This window comes from Chroicocephalus ridibundus, chromosome 2 (genome assembly GCF_963924245.1).
Source record: "Chroicocephalus ridibundus chromosome 2, bChrRid1.1, whole genome shotgun sequence".
Taxonomy (NCBI): Eukaryota; Metazoa; Chordata; class Aves; order Charadriiformes; family Laridae; genus Chroicocephalus; species Chroicocephalus ridibundus.
The window spans coordinates 40,748,464-40,769,182 of NC_086285.1; the positions used below are offsets into that span (position 1 = coordinate 40,748,464).

Here is a 20,719-nt window from a genome sequence, read left to right on the forward strand (position 1 = left end):
CCAGCCACACTATCAGATCAGCCAGGAACCGCATGCTCCCAGACCCTTGGGCATGGAAGGTACTAAACACAAGGACAAAATTCAACATAAAAAATTCTAATAGCAAATTTAAAAAACACAATTCATAAAAAGCCATATGCAAACTTGCCTCTCAATCCTCGTTAAAGATATTTACGGAAGTGGAGGAGTATGGAAGTACTTAGATTTTTAGAAGTAAAGAGTGAAAACCTTGAATAACAAGAGGTTTTAGGAAGCCTTGAATGACCTACACTCTGAAAAGATTGGTAACGCAGCACCACAGAGAAACATGGGTGAAAAAAGACAAAAGAAAGAGACAGAGGGGGAAACCAGTGGACTAATGCTGAAGCGACACAACTAGTGCAGCTCAGACTGTCTCCAACATCCCTTCTTTTATGTGTAAACACTCCTCACACAGTCATGTACCATTTGCATGGAGGCTATTAGCACAGATTTTTTTCCTTTTAAAGACAAACAGAAAAATAATTACAGAAGCTTACTTGTGTCTATAATTTTTAAAAACAGTTGACATGTCACATGGTTGGCACCAGGGTTGTAATTTTCAGGGTGAGACTGAAGAGAGTAGTATGTACTTCCTTCATCACATTTTTCTTACATGTTATACACTGAACATTAAACAAAAGATTTTATTTTCATTCAATCCAAGTGCAAACTATGTTTAAATTTAAATCTTTTGATACATGCAAGAATAGCATTGCTGTTTCCAAGTTATTATACTTCTCTCATTTACATGCATTTGAACTATTTTCAGAGGCCGAAATTGGTGCTGCTGTGCTTGTTATCAAAGCAGAAGAGACCAAACAGCAGATCAGCAGGCTTAATAACGAGGTAACGAGCTTTTGCGGGAGTTGAAGGATATTAACAATGACTCAAAGAATGTGGGAGGAAAACTCAGAAAACTTGGGAAAATGATAAATGTGTGATAAATGATAAATGTGTTTGCAAAACTGGATGGCATTCCTAAATTTAGAGATGTGTCGGGCTTTTAACTCTTTCCCAGACTGATTTTCTACACAGAAGCTATATAAAAGTTTGTGTCACGTGCTAGAGCTAAAAACAAAGTGAGGTTAGCATAGTTAGTATATCTAATTTTCTTAGGATTTTTTCTGTACGTGCTTCTGTTTCTCTCTTTCCTCTCATCCTTTTCCCAAGCCCCTTCCTTCCAACTTTTCTTGTTTTGGTGAATGCTATGCTTTTGGAGAATTTCCTTGAAAGAAATGCAAATCCAGTCATGTTCAAATTCACATCAAATGTTTCAAATCACTTTACCTGTGCCTATTTAGAATGAAACAAGTTCATCCATTCCTGCTCAGGCAATATGACCTGAGGAATGCAGGGTCAATATTGTTCAGTGGTGTTTTCTATTCTTCCCTTCTAATAACTTCAAACCTGTAATCAACTATCAATCTGACACAGGAGGAGATGTTCTCTGGCTAAACTGTTTCATCCAGCCAGCCACTGCAGTACTTTGGCTAACGAGATGAAAGCATCATACTTTAAATTCACAGTTATACTGCAAGACTGAAATCTGTTCCCAGCATACTCTGTCTTTCATTATTAGAGACAATTTCTTATGATTCCACATGAGGAAACATTTAAATAAGTCCAACCACAGAGTTTCACTTCTTTTTTCCTGATCTCTTTGGTTACCAGAAATGTCAAGTTTTATTTTATTTTTTCCTTCTATATTGTGTACACTTAACCTAGTTATTCTTTATTTCCATATATGAAGTATTGGGCTTGTAAATATTTTTCATTCTGCGTCAGGTTAACTTGGTCAGATAACTTAAATGTCCTAAGCTAAGAGTTCATGCATGGTTAGTTAGTCACTATGAATGCATCACCTCATTTGTATGGCAAACTGTAGAGTTCAGACAAAAGTCTCATGCCTCATTAACTAGTTTTTTATAAGGCTTGTTCAAAGAACTCAAAGACATCTACAAGATATTCGTTGACAACACTATTATGACAAAAAATTGTATTTCTTTGTGATACATTTGAAACAGACAAGTCATGTTGATTCATCCCTTTTGACTTTGAAGAAGACAGGTATTTTTAAAATTTGAAGATGTATTACATGGTTATCCGCGAGAGGCAACTGGAAAATACATCAAGGTGGCAGATGTGCTAAGGCAGGCACCTTGTGGATTAACCAAACATTTCAACTGCAATAGTTCTGCGGTTGTCATTGCTTTTCTAGTAAAAAGCAATAAATAAATCCTGGAGCAGGGCAGTATGTTAAACCAGAAAGAGAAAAGACATGATGAAGGTCATTTCTCTCCATGCACAATCTTCATTTTTCCTCACTAACACACTCTGAACAAAATGTTACACAACTTGCTTGCTCACACTAACATAAAAAAGGAAGTATGACCACATGCAGTAAAACATTGAAGTCTCCACATGGGGAAACAGAATCCAAAATCCAGAGACAAACATTTCACTGTTCTGAATATGGTTCACTCTTTTATTTTAAAACTGAGAAGGGGGGATCAGTCCATTTTTTCTCATAGCATGCTACCTGTGAGACTTCACTTGAAATAAGAGGTGCTAACCTCCCAAGACTTCTGCAGTCTCTCCTGGAATAGAGATGGATTTGAACCACTAATTCTTGATTAAACAAGTCAACCACTAGGTTGTCAGACAAAAAGAAGTCATCACCAGCAGGTCCTCCTCTACTTTCCACGGGAGTGTGACAGAAGGTGGTTCATCTATAGTCTCTGTCTCTTGAACAGGTATTAGGAGTCCTGTAAGTAAGAGGAAGAGAATCTCTGGAGATTTAAAAAGAGTAACTGACTGAGGCCTGCATCAACACAGAGTACTAAGAACTAAAACTGGAAGCCAAACAAGGTTTTGGTAGATTAAAACATCTTTTGGCAACTCTTGAATTGATTTACATCTAGCCTGGTTAGTGATAAAACGGCATTAATCATAATGCTACCAGAAGATACAAATAACACAATAATGAGGCTACATGAATGATTACAAAACTCTACACTCTGGAAAACACACCAGACGTAGTCTAGGAACCTCAGGGAACATTTATATTCAACTTTGCAGTATCTCCAAGATTAATTTACTCCATGCTGTATAAAGTACGTTACATTGAGTACATCTACACTATTGTAGACATGTTTAAGATAAAGACTGTTGGTGCCTTGCAGTACTTGGAAGGAGTACTCTCTACTTTCCAAGCTCATATTTTGTTTTCTAAGTCCCCTAGCAAAGAAAACAGTGCTCTGCATTCTGACCAGGCAAGAGTCTTAAACATAGAAACATTTATATGCATGAGAATTCTCAATTCAATGTGACAATGCATGGGCATACAATATGGACAAATGTTGGACTGAGACATTAAAAAAAAAAGTATGAGGAGGAATTCCAAACTGGTTTAGATTTTGATTTCATAGGTAACATTCTGGGTTCACATCCCAGAGACAGATGAGTATTCTCCAAGTCCTCCCATGGATTAAAATTTACACAGAAAAAAACTGCATGACTGTAAGGCTGCTTGATTGCATATTCTATATGTATTCAAACATGCCCCATCTGGAATTTCTGAACTGACAGTACTGACTTGGTACTTACCCAAATGAGCCTTTGAGTAGCCTTGCTGGAATACACTAGCTGTTTCTTGGGTTTTTTGTTCTTACGTGTTACATTCCATCACTTGATGATGACCGTTAATGGAAGATTATGACTGATGCTGCTATCAGTAGTTAAAATACCAGCATTTATAAACTAACTTCTCTATTAAGATATGCGGCCTCCTCCTGAAAAAGAAAATACAAGAAAACAGGTCACAAGTAGCCAACAGCAGCAAGCACTATCATTAATACATTTTCCAGTGGAGACCAGAAGTCAATCAACAAATGCAAAAATAACTGCTTTCATGAAAGGCAATTGTATTACATCAGTTCACTGGTTAGCTTAAAAACTCTTCAGCTGTTCATTGGGGGAACAAAGACATGCATCTTCCCATTCATACGTTCAATACAGTCTGTTGTTAGCAAAGCAAAAAGGAGTTACCCCAGAGATAAATCTACAAAACAAGCTATACCCAGCTTAGATATCCAGTGTAGCTCTTGGCAGAATTTTAGGCATGTGACATTCACTACGTAATCCAAAGGAAAGTTCATTTACCTAAGAATTGCACTAAGAAGACAGAGCCTTGATTTCATTTCTCAGAGTTTGATACGTATTAACTTTAGGACTAACGGATGCACAGATTTCCTCTAAGGAGCGTAAGCTCCAAAGTCAGCACTGCTGCTTTACTATGTGACGTGAGAGAAACTTGAACACACCCCAGATTCCTATTGCATAGCTTCATGGTTTGGCTGCTCAGCTGGTTACCGAGCTTCGTCATTACCTCACCCAACCTCGCTTCTCATTTTGAGCCTGAATGAGATCCAAGCTGATAAAAGGGAATTTCCATCAGGTTCAGTATTGCAAGGTGGAGTGGAATAGGAGTACTTAATCTCCTACCCTACTTGCCTGTTCCACTTATTCTACATAAGCATGGAATAAAAATGGTATGACTTTCATTATAGTTCAGTATGTTCGGTACGTGGAAGGCAAGAAAGTTAAGGTTCACATTCTTACTCCAGTAAAAATGCAATTATTTAAGCAATATTTTCAAGATTAAGTGACTGAATACCCAACAGCGTGGCACATTTTCTGAGCTGGGGAAAGCTTAATTCAAGTACCTCCTCCAAATTAGGCAGAGCAAGAATTTAGGAATAGATTTTCTGCCTTATAAGTATGTATCTTCCTTTGCAGAGATCTGTATACCCAACCTGGTCTTTCCAATGCATTTGTCTGCAAAGGCTGATTGGATGAGTGTATCTAAACGTTCCGCATTTTTTCAGAGGCACCATTTACCTGGTGCAATCATACATAACGACTAAGGAGCCCAGAAGTAAAAATAAGAAACCACTAATCATAGTTTCCAAGATATACAGATGGCCATAAGTCTAGATTAAAGCACCTGCCTATCACTGTCCCATTCTCTGTATCCTGATGGGCTTTTAGCTCTCTATCCTTTGAATGCAACTGTATGAAAAAAAGCATGGAAATACTTCTACTTTGATCCAACGTGCAAAACCCAAATCTGAATTATTTAAAACCCAGAGCACTTAAAAATAAGAAAATACCCACATTTTAGTCATAATTTTTCTCCTGTAATTTGCAGAGCGCACATGTACGCATTCTCCATTCAGATACACGGGTACACGATTTCACGCTCAGATATCCAGGACATCTTGCGTGGTGCACGCAGACAAACTCAGATTTCTTTGTCATGTCCCCTGTTCTTCCCATGTGCAACCCAGCTGCAGCGCAGCCTCCTTCAGCTTCAGAATTTGGGGGCTGATTTCCTGGCTTTACCACATCAGTAGATCCCGCAATTACAGTACTAGAACAGTATCATGAACAGAGTACTGATATTTCTCCCATTCAACTGAAAAACAAACAAACATGAGGAAATATGAATAGGGTCAGGTTTTGTACTAGAAAAATGCCTTCTATTTAGCTGCATGTTGGAGCACTTAGTGGAAATTCAGCTATTTTTAATTTTAGGTTTTTTAGATGCAAGTGCTTAAAATACTCTAAGCATTTGGCACTTACTTAGAACAGAAAGAATGAGTTCACAGAGATATTTTGCTTTCATCTAACAAAAGGAACAATCCTAAATAAATATGTGTATTTTCCAAATCACCTAAAGAAATTTTATAAATAGATTATTTAAAAACATATTTTACATCCAGCTGCCAAAAATCAGTCTCATTCTCCTCTCAGGACAGGAAAAAAAGCATTCTTTTTTTTAAGCAAAACATATTCCTTAATACTAAAAATGCATACACACAATGGAAACAGTCATTTTATAATCAGCACCAACGAAGAAAATTTGGTAAAGTTAATCAGGCCTTCAGTTTTACATAGGGGATGTACTGTTGAAGTTCAATTTGCAGCTTAAGAACTTCTCTGACTTATAGTAATTAAAAACATGTTCTTTATGAAAAGTTCGTAACTACATTATCACATGAGAAAATTATTTTTCAGCAAGGCTATCCCAATAATTCACTTTGAAAAACATCCTTCAATCAAGAAAAAATGTGTCAAAAAGTGAACTAATGACATTTATTGGCGACAAACACTAATTACAACCAATTATCCATTCTGGATTTTAGCTGTGTAAATTTAGCATAAAAGTCAAGATATAAAACCTAGTATTATTTGTGTTAAGAAATAAAAGCTTTCTAAACCATAAACACCAAGTAAGCACATTTTTTGTCTACTGAGATTTGTAAAAGTATGTTTTTCCTTTTAGCATTAACATTCATATTTCCAAAGAACTCTTGCATTCTTGTTGTTTTCCCTCTCTCTGCTCTTGTACTTTGATGATTATAGACTAGCCTTTCCAGATATTTTTTTCTTCCTTTTAGTGTTAGCTTAATAGCTGTTGGCAGATGAAGGTAACAAAAATGCCTGATGCTCTAAAGCTTAGGTTAATTTCTTTTTTAAGCAGGACATACGGCACATACGTGGCATAGGTCCTATACGCTGTGGCGTCTCTCTTGCACTTTTCCTTGGTGGACAGGCACCTGAGACAAATAAATGAATCAAAAGAGGAAGCCATGCAGTGTAAAAATCAACTGGGTACCAAAAGCTGATTTCAGATTTGAATAAAAAATATTACTACCGTGAGAGATGATGACAATTATCCAGTTAACTCCCTGACAGTCATTTCAAAACCTTCCTGTACTGAAAAGATCTATTTTTGTTGGTACGCAAATTCACTGTTTTTTCTCTTATGCCTAGGAGATATAACAAAAAGCTGATTGCCATTCTCCTTCTAAAACCAATTTACACTGGAAACATACTGTTCAAGCAGATCTCAACAACCAAATTCGTCTTTCTTTGCCCGTCACATTTTCTAAAACTCTTCATAAGTAGCATTTTCTTTTGGATTGTCTTTGGTTACATCTTTTTAAGTCACTGACAAAGTACACGATATCAAGCTTCACCAGTCCTAGTAAAGAGAATCCCCTTCCTGTGTCAAATAAAAAAAATACTTTTGATATATCTTGAGAGCATGATTAATGCCTGCAAATTGTGATTCAGCAAAACTCCACAGGTATTTTTCTATCATACTCTGCATAGGCAGAATATTATACTTATATTCATGCCTCTGACATTTTCTTTTCAGATGTAATGTTTAACATTTATCTTTGTTGAATTTCATATTAGTGATATTTAAAAGTGAACGTGAATTCCATTTAGCCATTAAAAAATGAAAATTAAATAAAAACAGATCAGGATAGGCTGCTAAAAAGAATGGCTTGAAATCTCCATGAGTGAGAGCAAACCACTACTCATAAACCATTTCAGTCATGTATGAATCCAACTCACCGTGGTTACATCTCAGTCATATTTTCTCAGTTGGTTTAGAAGAATGTCATGCAGACAGTAACATCTGAGAAATATTTTGACAAGATATATGTCATATCTACAGTTTCTTCTTATCTATTAAACCAGCCTTTCAGTTAAAGAAGAGTTACATTGTTTTGCCATGGTTTATTCTAGAGAAACGTATGTTGCCTGTTCTCTTATAACTATTCCTTTAGATGTTTATAGAAATTGTTTGCTTAATATTTTCCCCCATATCCTATGTACAACCTCAAGGTTTCTTTCAAGAGTACACAGCAACAGCTTCTCCTCTGCCAGCCACCTTGGATATCCATGATCCTCCATTTGCTTTCAGTCAGTAGCTGGTCAGTCAGTTTGTCCCTGATACTTTCTGAAGTCTTGCAGTAATTTCCAGACCTGGTTTCCTTATTGCCACCATCATGCTGACACTGCCCTGATTCTATGCCAACCTGAAGGCAGCATCCACATCCAGCAACAAAGAGCCACAAATTATTATTACAACTGCCGTTTAGGAATCCTTTTTCTAGACTGAATCTCATGGGAGCCCTGTTGACTTGAATACGCTTAAATTATCTAGTCCTTCATAATTTTCTGTTCTGCCCTTACCTGTTTGGTAGCAATAGCAATAACCTTAGTGTCCTAATTTGCCCAGACAGACTGGTTGCCCTGGAACTACCCAAGAGCTGGCTAACAAGTCAGAAGAGAAATCAGCAAATTTTCTGATACACGATAAAGGCAATTTCACAACCTTCCAGATTTCTGGATTTATTTCACTGAAACTGACCCGTTGTATCATTGTACAGATCCTATATATTTAATCTGAACTCAGATTAGCTGCACTGGATTTTTTTTTTTCTTCTGCAACTAGCTTTTTTCCTAAAGTGCCATTAAATCAGAAGTGTCTGTCACCATAATACCAATGGCCACAGAGATGCTGACAGATCATCAGTGAAAAGTCTGTCTCAGCTCAGTTCTCATTTCGTTCATTCAACAATGCACTTACTGGGAAACAGTATCAGCACCTACGTAATCTGAGCCTCAAAAGACAACTCGTCCTGGCTGAAAGTCTCCTTGACTTTATGAAGCACCCAATTTTCTTCTTCACTTCTCTGGGTGCTCAGAAGGAGTGATGGGAGGAAGATGTCTGGGTGAAGTTTGAATTGCAAAAGGGAGCAAACCACAGATTGGAAAAAATAGCATTGTATCCAGCTTCTAATCAGAAATCAAAAGGCTTATTCCAGATTTATCCAGGAACAGTGGCGAGAGGTAGGAATTCTAGTAGAAAGATTAACATTAAAAAAAAGTTTAAATACTGGAAAATATAATGGAAAAACAAAGAAACCTGTTTAGACAATATTTGCCATTTAGCAGTAATCACCATCATCAACTTACATCATATAAAGGTTTTCGTCACTTTTATGGCAAGGTTTAAATATGATCATCTCCATTCCTACTTAACTACATGGAACAAAGTATTCAAACTGCATAAGTTTAATACTGGTAGTAAAGAAAAATACTCTCTACTGAAACTGTTGAAGTAATTTGAAAAAGCAAAATACAACTACTAAAACTTATATTGGTCACAGCATCAGAAAGTGTTATTATTAAATCAGAAATTGTTATTATTAAAGTCTGTATGTTTAAAAAAAAAAATATTTGGTTTTGAAAGTTATTCTTTCTTTAGAACAGTCTGCTAAAAAAGTACCAGCCCACTGCTTTTGACCAGCCTGAGAAGTACTGCTTCCTAATTCAAGCTAAATCTGTATAAATCCCAGTTTCTATATCAGGAAACATTGCAGTCTCTTTTTCAAGTCCTAGAAACTGTTAAGGCAGCATTTCAAATATATTTGGGATCTCATAGATCGTTTTAAAGCTGTCTGCCTAGCACAGCAGGCACCATTTGTACAACTAGCTGTACTGCCTAGCAATAATCACTGAACTCCGGAAAAGAGAACAGCCTTACCAACATGCAAGGAATTAGCCCTTTTGCTCAGAAGGAAACTGTACTGCTTTCCATTTCTGTTTCATAGGCTTAAAATTCTTTTACTTTTAATCTCTGTTCTTTTGCACTTTCTGGAGCACTGTGAAATTAACACTATTGATAAAATTGTTCCCTGTTACACCTGCTTACTTGCATCTTCTCAAGAATCTCAGCAGATAGCAATACTATATCAAAAATAGTGTCTGGGTGCTAGAGTAAGTTGTAATTAACAAATCCAGGACTGCCACAAGTCCTGATGCTGGGATTGATTTTTGCCGTATTATCTCAAAGAATTGGCAAAAGAAATATGTTAAAGAATAATTAAACTTTTTAAAAGTCTTTAAGTAATCAGAAATACAAGAGAAAAACATGGACCAAGCCAAACAAGATATTTTAAAGTTGCAGATATTTTCACACAGCATTCAAAGTTTGGGTGAGGTGCGTACTCATAAGGTAGCATCAATCTTCCTATCTGCACAACTGCAGAAAACCCTGTAAAATGGATGTAAGTTGGGAAATTAGGAACAGAAAACAAAGTTGCTTTATCTACTAGGAGTAGGGGACAGTGATGCTCCTAAAAAAATTGATAATCACTGAATCTAGGTAGCCATGGGTTTCGTTGTCTTTCTCACTTTCTTCCCAAAGAAGCTTTTGGAGGTTTTGCAATGCCATCTCCCAGTTCCCAATGGAGCACGGAAGTTCTTGTATGGCTGATTTGTTCTGAAATCTCATGGTGTGTTTCCCTACAGTCTGACGGTACCGAGAACCTTCTCTGGCTGCTCTGACCCCACAGGAAGCCTGTTCACAAATCACTTTCTTAACATATTTTAATCCCTCACGTTAACTGAAGTTCAAATGAACTACCAGGCATTCAAAGCTTAATCTCAGCTGGCAGAAGGAGATGTCATGCTCATTTTCTATCTATCATGATTTAAGTAACAAGGCAGAAAGAAAGAGAGGTAGAAAGAGAGACAGAGAGAGATCCTGTAATGTGCCACTCAACTGCTTCCTCCCTTTAAGCATTTTCCGTCCAGGGGTAGTATGATTATTACAAAACTATTAAATAATAGCATGGATTTGAAGTCTTAGTTCAGAGAAAGGAATAGATACATAGGAGCTGTAATTGCAACTTCCTACTTTCCTTCTAACTTGGAACTTCTTTATAGTTATTGTGCCTGTAGTAAAGTCCTGTGTAAGATCACAGAATCATAGAATAGTATTGGTTGGAAGAGACCTTTAGGATCATCAAGTCCAGCCATTAACCTGGCATTGCCAAGTTATGACTAAACCATGTCCCTTAGTACCACACGTACACGTCTTTTAAATACCTCCAGGGATGGTAACTCAACTACTTCCCTGGGCAAATCATAATAAAGCCAAACTCAGCCTGAAATGTCTTTTTCAACCTTTTCAATAGATTTCTTTGGAACTATCCTGTCAGAAAAATGAAAATTGTATTTCTGAATACATGAAAGTTAATTTGTGTTGGGCACCCGATTGGTGGGGTCCTTACTTCAGGGCAAAGAAAGGCCCCCTAAATTAGGCTTTTTTCTTTTTGACAGGTGGTTTAGCCTTCTGAAGATAAATGTACAGTCATGTCTTTTTTTCAACAGTGTACTTTCCCTAACATCAGTATAAGAAAATCTATTTTAACAGTAATGACAGTGGCTTGACCTAAAATAGATTGATTAGCTACCATGGAGACAAAGTTGATTTCTACCTCTTTTCTTCTCTTTATTTCTCTTTATTAAATTATTAATTAAATTAAATTAATTAAATTAAAATATTAAATTTCTCTTTATTAAAAATAATTGACTGGTTTTAACTTCCTGCAAACTTTTCCTTAAGAAGGAAAAAGAAAAGGCAAACACAATTTAAATGGTGAGTGGGTCACATAAAAAAATGTTTGAGTTAGGCTTTTCATTTCCCAAAATGGCCTTATCATGTTCTAATGAACGTCCCCATCAACATTCATATATCAATTTATTTTAAAACATATTCAGAACCGGTGAATCTGATCCCCATCCAAACCAGCAAATCTGGGGAGATTAAAGCGTTCATGTAATTCATTGGATGCTATCAGTGGTTTTGGCATTAGGGGGAAAAAAAAAGTCTAATAGAAAATATGATTCTTCCTTTTGCACGCACACCAGAATGACCTATGCTGTGGATTACTATCTCTTTCAGTGTTATATGCAATACCTTTCAAGCACACACATAACTATATGGAAGAAAACTGTTTCACAGGCTTTTATATTGTTTAAATGTTTAGAGGTAGTGAGTAGTTTTTAGAGTTTCCAGTTTCTTTTCTTCTTTTATTTGTTCACTTTGTTTTAAGTAGTAGTCCACCAGATTTTCATCTAACTACTACTTGGCATTTGACACCTTCGGGTATGGGTTTCTTTTATTTTACTATGAAGATGGCAGCATATTTCACACGTGTATTTCTGAACAAGATTTCACAAGACCTCATTTTTATATCATTCATCAGTATGAAATTGGTTAATAACAAAGGTTTATGCATTAAAATATTTAATGATTGATCAAGAAGCTATTGATGTCATATTGCCACTGGAAATCGTCTCAGTTCTGACCCTAAGGCCATTCTTCATATACAGAGTATCATTTAACACCAGGTGAATTACGCCCACGGTGTTTCCATCATACGTTTTTATTGAGTTGTTTTAATTATTTCAATATGCCACCAGAAGTGTAACATGTAACTGTGGTAGGGTAGATGGATGGACTATTTCCCACACATATATTAGTAGAGTATATTTCTTTAAAGTAAAGACACTGTGTCAGAGACCGAAGCTGATATTGTTAGGAGGAAAAAAGGTACGTATGTGCGCATTTCAGGTACAGCAGCATAAATAAATACTGCGATATTTTGCCCTGCCGTAACAGGTGACAACTTTAACTCAAGAAGTCTCACAATTAACTAAGGATATGAAGAATGTGATGCGCCTTCTGGAGAACCTGCTCACATCCCAAAAGCCTCCAGGGCTCTGTGCTGTGCACGGCATATCTCGAAGTCCTACGATGGAAAGTCTGCAGTCTCGAAAGTCTTGGACTACGCATCAACCTTGTACACACATGCAAGCTGGGAACTTTACTTGTACCAAAGCACAAATTTGCCGTGGCAACACGTTATGTGATATTTGGAATACAGATCTGTCCTCTGTAGGCAGCAGCCCCCAAAGAACTGAACCCAACCTTCAAAATTCTATGGACAGTGAATTTTATTATACACCGGGCCTTCATAATTCCCCCTCCCAGTATCAGGTAATTCAGAAAGACAATTTGCAATTTTTGAGATGCACTTCTCCCCGTTCAGACACTACCTTGACTCCTCTTCAGTCTATTTCAGCAACTCTTTCTTCTTCAGTATGCTCCTCATCAGAGACATCGTTACACCTCGTGCTCCCCAGCAGATCTGAGGAAGGTAGCTTTAGCCAAGGAGCAATCAGCTCTCTAAGCCTTGAGAACCTGCCGGGATCGTGGGACCTGGAAGGAACAGCCGGAGTAGTTTCTGCACAGACCCCGGATTTCCCGATAGACATTGTGACAAGCACAAGGGATGTTAAAGATAAAGATTACCAAGCCATAGACGTATAATGAGACACAGTGAAGTGGTACTCGAAGCATGTTCCACAGCTGCCAGTTTTCAATTTAGAGAGTGCTGCATGACTGCTTTATTTGACCTTTTCTCTGGCGATCATGGAGACTTACAGACATGAAAATTCAGATTTATAGAAAGTAAGAAAAGGTATTGCCGGTTCATACTATAGGAAGAAAAAAATTTCTAGATTCTAGAAGCATGTTGAAAAGCATTTTGTATACAGATATAACTTACTGGTCTGTTTGGCAGACTTTTGTGATAGTCCAAAGACCCTGAGGGTCAAAGCAGCTGGAAGTCTAGGACAAAAGAACTGTCATGGGTGGCTTTTGTTCATCGAAGCAAAGGTTTTCCCTGAGTGTCTGACTGTTGTTCCCAAACAATATCTATGGCACTGTTTGCTTCAGGTGATCGTGGGTCCTGCTGGTCTGTTTGTCAGTTTTGTGAAGGCAAAGGGACAATTATCGCTGCATGTCATCTAGACAATCAACCAAATAGAGCTGGTAGAGAGTCGTTAGTTGTTGCACGTTATTTGTCATGTAAATGAAACTTCTTAATTTATCTAAAAATACTATTTTTATATACTTGGTATGAAACATGTACTTAAAAATTATTTAAAATATTTATAAGGAGAAAAAGAGTTTGTTTTCATTTTGGTAAAGGCTTGCAGTTTTAACAAGAAATGCACTATTATCATGTATTAGATCAAATACTATTTATTGTTAAGATATTATGTAGTTTACAAATGGATTCCCTTTTATGTGCATGCAATTTGCAATGAATGTATTCATGCTGGTGGAATACAAATAAATCAAGGTATTATTTTATTAAAAAACAAAAACAAAATAGCTGGAATGTTGTATCCTATACTAAGTCAGCTATCACTATGTGAAAAGTAAATTGTTAAACTGATAACATTAAGTATGCTTGGTTTGTGTCTTAGTATTGCAGTATTATTGATAAAGCCAAGTCAAACACATCCCAGGTTTGGGATTTTAAATCTGGACAAGAAAATTAAGAGGGATAAAAACCATTGCGTAAATTGAGGCATATTAAAGGAGAAAATTAAAATGGTTTAATCAGAGACAAAGAAAAAATTTTACGATATTTATTTGATGATATTTAATTTACGTATGTAAAAAGTAGCTTTGACCTTTAGCCAAAAATAAAAGAGTCTATAGGTTTGCAAATTTTTTAATCCAGAATGTGATTTAATGCCTAAAGGAAATTTGAATTATTTTTTTTCAGTATTTAATGTATTGGAAACTTGCCACAGTGCAACCATATATTTAAAGATGGGCAGTGTGCATCACATTTGCATGCTCTGTAGCAAGTTTTCTAAAAAAAAAATTTGGCAACCCAAAATAAATGTTCTAAAATGGAAAAGTAAATTACGTTACATTCACTAATTAATGCAAACTAGTGATTGTTATCAAAGTAAAATTTTTACAGAGCACAGATTTGTGTTTAACTTCCTTAAGAATTTTTTTTTCCTGAAAACTTCAAAGATTACATTCATTGTTAACATTTGGATCTGCGCAGGAACACAAATCCCAGCTGATACTCTGTGCCCGACTTACATCCTTTCACATCCTTTTTCCCACCGGTACAAATTAAGGACAGAGTGTCATCTCTCATTTTGAGCTGCCTGAATTTTGTCAGCGTGTCTACGCTTCAACATGAGTGTTTTTTATATAGAGTTTCTTATTTCCCCTCCATTCCAGTTTTTACTAATTTAAGGTTAAATAGAGAAGTGCTGATTAAATGAGGCATACCCCAGAAATTAGAAAGTGAATAACAAATATAGGTCTGTGGTATTTCTGCAGACAATCCTGGCTTTTTTTTAGCAATCTGCCATCATCCATCCTGCTGCAGCACAGGGCAGGAGGACGGGGCTGGGGGAGGCTGCCTGACCCCACACCCAGGGCAGGCACACGCTGGCAGAGCCCCACGTTGCCAGAAGCCAGGAGCTGTGTAATGTGGGGCAGCGGGGACGAGGTCCCGGCAGAGCAGCCAGAAGCTCAGTGGCAATGCGGCACCGCCTCGCCGCAGCTGCCAGCCGGCACACTGTATAGCCATGCCCCTCTCCTGTCATCATCAGAAAGCACAGATGCTGGTTCCTTGGGATGCTCGGGCACGTGCAGCACAGCTGTCTGCAAATCCTGATTCTTCACTGCCGCCTTCTTCACGCCCCGCAAGGTAAGCTGCCCTCAAACTATTGCATTAATGAAATACACAGGCTAATCTAAGCTCAGCGTATCCCAACCACTGACTAGGGCTGCATAAACATACTATTTGTCTACCTTGCTTAGATCCCAGTATCATTTAATAATTTCCATTGCATACATAAATCGGGAGTAGCGTTTCCTTTCTCATTTTATAAGCAACACATGAATCATTATGTATATGCTTTAAAGTTTTGGTGGTGTTTTTTCCCCAATGTAAACGCTGATGTTGTGAAATTAAAACTGGATGTTTTCTGGAGTTTTTATGTTAGTTTTATATAGAGTGTAAAAAGGTAAGTGGAAACAAAAAGCCACTTTGCATAAATAGCTGGAGCTTTACTGTGTACATTTAATTCTAGAATAAAAAAATGTGTATGCAGTAATTAAGAAGCAACAGCAGCAAAGTATCTGGCCTAAGTAATTCCTTGTTTCCACAACTGTCAAATATATCCTACACAAAGCTGGCAAACACTATGCTATTTGTATTGGCTAGAGTGTCGAGGAACATACATAGCCATTACTTGGATTGCAGAGAGTCTGTAAAATGGGCATGGCAGAGATGAGTGCACTGCCTCCCAGGGAAAAGCTCAAGGGACTTGGCACAGGACAAGAGTTCATTCCAGGCCAAAATCAAGTAAGGAAAGAGGAAGGTCAGCAAAAGAGAAATCTGGATTTGAAGGGTGGTTCTATTTTAAACTCCCTGACACCATTATATTTCGAAAGCCTCAGGAAAAGAATATCCCAAGCAGCTTTTCTTGGAAAATATCTGGCAAGCAATGCAACAAATTTCAGTTTTGAAGGTAAAATGGCAATTCGTAGGGACAAATGAGAAGGCATGTACATTTTGTTATGTAACAGTAATTTCCAAACAGGATTACCACAAGCAGAATAGTTCCATACACAGTGTGGCCATAGAGGATTTCTGGGTTTAAAGCGAAAACCACTGTAATATTCAAGTATACCCTCAAAAGGTGCTCATTATCAACAACAGTGCAAGCATCCCATACTCTAATATCCAGCAGCCCAGCTCAGACAATGTACTGTATTCTTTTTTGCACTAAGCTTTACAAAAATAAAAAATAGAATTCATTTTTGTCTCAGGATTGTGCCTCCCATCTAATTCTGCATGAATTTACTTCCTAAATTTCCTACATTTTTTTCCTATTTTGCATTTTCCATTCACTGATAGTTTCTTATTCTGTACAGTAACTGTTCTATCTTTCTATTTATTTATTTTCCCTGTGTTGGGCTTTTTTTCCTCACCTGTTCTCTTTTTTATCCCCTTTAGAACACCATCAATCTCAGCCATTTCTTTCCTCACTTCCTGGTCATTTCCCAATAAAGAAACATTCTAGCTTGCCACTAACGGACTAAGTGGTTACTGAACTCCATTATGCAGTAGGACAGCAGATTTGGACTGTGTCAAGATTCCAGCAGTAAATGACCAATCTCTAACCAAAAATCTTATGGACTTTTAACTTCTTACAATGCTGCAGCTGCTGATATTGACAATCGGAAAAAACGTGCTGAGAAAAAAGAGGCATCGAAAAAAGCAAAAAAAACACACCCCAAAGTAGTATCCCCGATTAATTTTCTCCTATTTTCTACTTTTATACCTTCAGATCTATTTTTAAAGACATGCATTTGTGTTGTGCTCATGATAACTGCTAGATTCAATTTAAGAAACACAGCTTATCATAAATTCTGCAAATACTCATCATTTTTTTACAAGTCATACCCAGCTCTCACGATAACCTTGCTTTGACCCATCTACTGGTTATCTACCACAAATAATTTACTCTCTAATGAGTCCATCTGCTAATTGCACATGAGATTTCAAAGCATTTTATTTTATGAGCCAATTTTGCAACACACTGTGTCACTAGCCTCACCTGGTAGCTTGTAAAAAAACTATGTTTTGCAAACGAATTTTTGGGATGAAGTAAACTGTTCTTGACCTTTTCTGCATCTTCTTTCCTTAACCTAAAAGCACTTGGTACCAACACCTCTCTTGGTGGGACACACTGCAGATATTTAGTGCTGCTGGGCCTACCACAGAAAGTGCACAGTCACATTCCCCTTTTCTAGAAAAACGCTTCTAACAACTTCCCTCAGCATTAAAAGAATGAGGCTATAGCTGGGAATTCGGGCAGCAATGGAGGGAGCGGTGAGAACAGGGAAAAGGCTGATTCTTGGTTCCCTGCCTCCATCCCCCAAATCAGTCCAGGGAATTTTCACAGCAGTCGCCAATTCCAGCAGACAACGTGTACTGAGTCTTCACTCAGAAAATCAGATAACCTATCACAAGAAACCTAAGCCCATCTCCCTCAGTATCTGCAAATCATCAAAACAGTCAAATCCTATTAAGAAAAATGTATAGCTGCAAATTTGTTAGATGATGCCACACACAATATCAGTCTTATCCCTTCCAAGATGAGCATAAAAGTCGTATCATGATTCCTAGATGAACGACTGACCTCCTCTGTACTTCATAAACTTCTCTCCCAGGGTGTCTGTTTTTCTTCTACTGTGCACAGTCAGTGGCAAGAACAATGACATGAACAGCAATTTCCTGCTTCAAAAACATCAAAAAATGCCACAGATCTGATCCTTTTGTATAGAGAAACTGGCTGAGGTACCTTGATGCCAGAAGTCTCCCAGACTTTGGAAATTTCTCAAAGCAGCAAGTTAATGAAGGTTAAGAGTTGAAAGACTCATTTCAATCTGAACCACAAAAGTTGTGCAAGAAGAGAAGCAGCACCTTCCTCTCTCAAGTTGTTTCAATGTTTAAGATTTAGTATATAATCTTATATTTATGTCTTGATGGTGTGTTTTAAGTCTTGGCATGTATGTACAAGAGATTAACAATTGAATTTATTCTCTTTCCACAGCTCTTCAGGAACCTGTTGATTTTTGCCATCGTAAATCAAAACATCTTATACTCTACCAAGAAACAGGCCAGTACCACAGAGAGAAGGTAGAAAAAAAGAATAGTAAAGATCTTTATCTTCAATGACACTGAATTGTACAAATGATGTATTACAATGGTAAATGGCTGGTATTTATCTAACCATAGGATAAAATGTCAACAGAATTAATCTCACATGGAGTAAATGCTTCCACCAACTAGCTTATAAGGACTATTGAAAAGAAATATGTTTCCTCTGTTTTCTGATTTTCTAGATGTTGTGTTATCAACCTCACATATTAAAAATACTCTGATAAGGTCCCTAAAAGTTACAGCTTAAGAGAATTATTTAAAATTCATTCTTTTTTTACTTACCTTTGACCTATTACAGTTGTTTTTCCACAAAATGTAAGGGACAGACGAGTACAAAAGAGATACTTAACACTGTCGTAAATCACAACTGTAGGAATTACTGCATTAAGGACACTCAGACACCACAACCATCACAAAGAAAATGCTCAGAAACAAGCAAAACTAAGAGTTTGCACAGATGAATGCTAGGGTCTTACAAAACAACAATGGAAGCATTAAGTAAATCAAAAAGTGGCAGAAGATTTCTCAGGGAAATATGCAAAGACAAAGAAGGATTTTTTTTTTTTTTTTATTATAAACTCGCAAGCCTTCACATTTAACAGTCCAGACATCCTAAGGATTTAGGACAGTCAGCACAAATCTCCAAATGTGTAAGTCCATCTTATCTGCACTTAAATTTCACATTTCATATGTAGTGGGTGATGTTATATGTATGTATTCACCCTGCCCTGGCCTACATGGTAGCTATTCTGATTCCTTATTTTCAGTGTATTCTACCTCTAATCTCTTTGTGCAATTAAATGGACGACTACTTCCTTTGCTTCCCCTAATAAAACACAAGATAACTGTGTAGTCAATTAAGAACAACATATTTGTAGAATTTTTTTGTTCATGAGGCATCTTAATCTTGTTCTAAAAATCAAAGCTTCCTTCAAGAGGAAAAAAAAAAAAACCAACAGTGTTAACCACCCTATGTACAAACAATCAAATCCCACGCACCGGTTTCTTTCTGACTCTGCAGTCAGACACAGGACAAAAACAGCAGCACCATGAGACAAATTGGAACCACAAGTCTCAATAGGCAGTAACTGTACAGACTAATTATGCCTTCTTAAAGGCCAACATTGTCAATCATTTACTTCCTGAGTTTCCTTCCACGACGTTGGAACTTAGCACGTACGTCTAGTGTTGCTGGATTTTTTTTCCACCCCTACACAGCACTGATCCACAGAAATACAGCTCACATTCTTACTAGGAAAATTTCAACATTATTTCAGTAACCACGCAAATGGCTGTTAAAGAGAATTTTAAAGCCTGTAGTATGCGAAAAATTTATGGGTTTCTTGTGTTAGATGCGCTTATAGGAAAGGAAAATTATAACCACACAAATGAAAACATTTTTCTTCTCACTCACATCAGTCTGAAATTGTTTTCCAAAAGCAAATGGCAAAGTCCTCTTCTGCCCCTTTGCTTGCGGTGAAATCTAATGGATGTGGGGGAAAAAAACCGCAACACATTCTCTGAATGCTACACTGTCATAATAGTATTTTAAAACGTTACTGGGTCATGCTTGTCAAGCAGCTATTGCGGGTTTAAAAAAGCGTGATCACCTGTTTATTTTTCCCTATAGAAAATTACCAGTTTGCACTACAGGTTGTGCCACAGAATCTCCGATGGATGTATATATGCAGTGTATTAATAGCTACTGGCACTTCTACCATATCAGAGACAAGGGAAATCTTCCTTATTCAGCATCTCTCTAACAACAGGCAAAGCTTTTTTTAGAAAAGAAAGTTGCTGGTTAGTCTTTTGTAAAATATTATACCTTTTTTTAAGATCCTTGATAATCTCTTCTAGGACTCAATTATCTTAATAAACAGCAGCAATATGAGGTGTATAGAGCATCCAAGGCAAGAAGCTGCCTATTTCTGTTGCAAACCAGTATGTAAACGTAAGTATTCTTTGAACCATTGGTAAAAACAGAGCCTTTCAGCAGCTGGCTGTTATGAAAAGCTTGTGTCTGTATAGCTACTTCCTAGCAAAAAAAAAAAACTAAAATAGGAGAATTATAAAAGCTCTCAGGGACATTTGACAATATCCTCACCAGAGCCTGAGCACACAAGTCTTTTGAAGCATTGGTTGCCCTTCGCTTCAATAAGGAAATTGTATTTGAAAACTAATGGCATCATATGGAGCTTAGTTTAGCAATTATTCACGTTGAGGTAGAAACTGGAGTGCCTAAAAGAGTTCAAGGGTCTGTTGTATTCACCACAGCGTATGGGGATAATACGAAGTTCAGAGAGCTTTCAGCCTAACAAAACAAAGAGTAGCACAAAAGGGAGAAAAAGGAGCATGAAAAGTTTATCCAAGGTCCCTTGGATATGGGGAGGCAGGAGGGAAGCCCCTGGCTGCCTGGGCACGGACCT

At 37.2% G+C, this 20,719-nt stretch overlaps 1 protein-coding gene across 1 annotated transcript in view; it reads left to right on the forward strand.

Moving 5' to 3' along the window:
- The window catches only part of KCNH8 (potassium voltage-gated channel subfamily H member 8), a 191,313-nt gene extending 177,707 nt beyond the window's left edge, over nucleotides 1-13,606 (forward strand). The window contains exons 15-16 of the mRNA XM_063325153.1: nucleotides 791-867; nucleotides 12,356-13,606. Coding sequence (XP_063181223.1) covers nucleotides 791-867; nucleotides 12,356-13,066 — 788 coding nt within the window. The 3' untranslated portion in view covers nucleotides 13,067-13,606. The remainder of the gene's footprint in view (nucleotides 1-790; nucleotides 868-12,355) is intronic.
- Nucleotides 13,607-20,719: the final 7,113 nt, after the last annotated feature.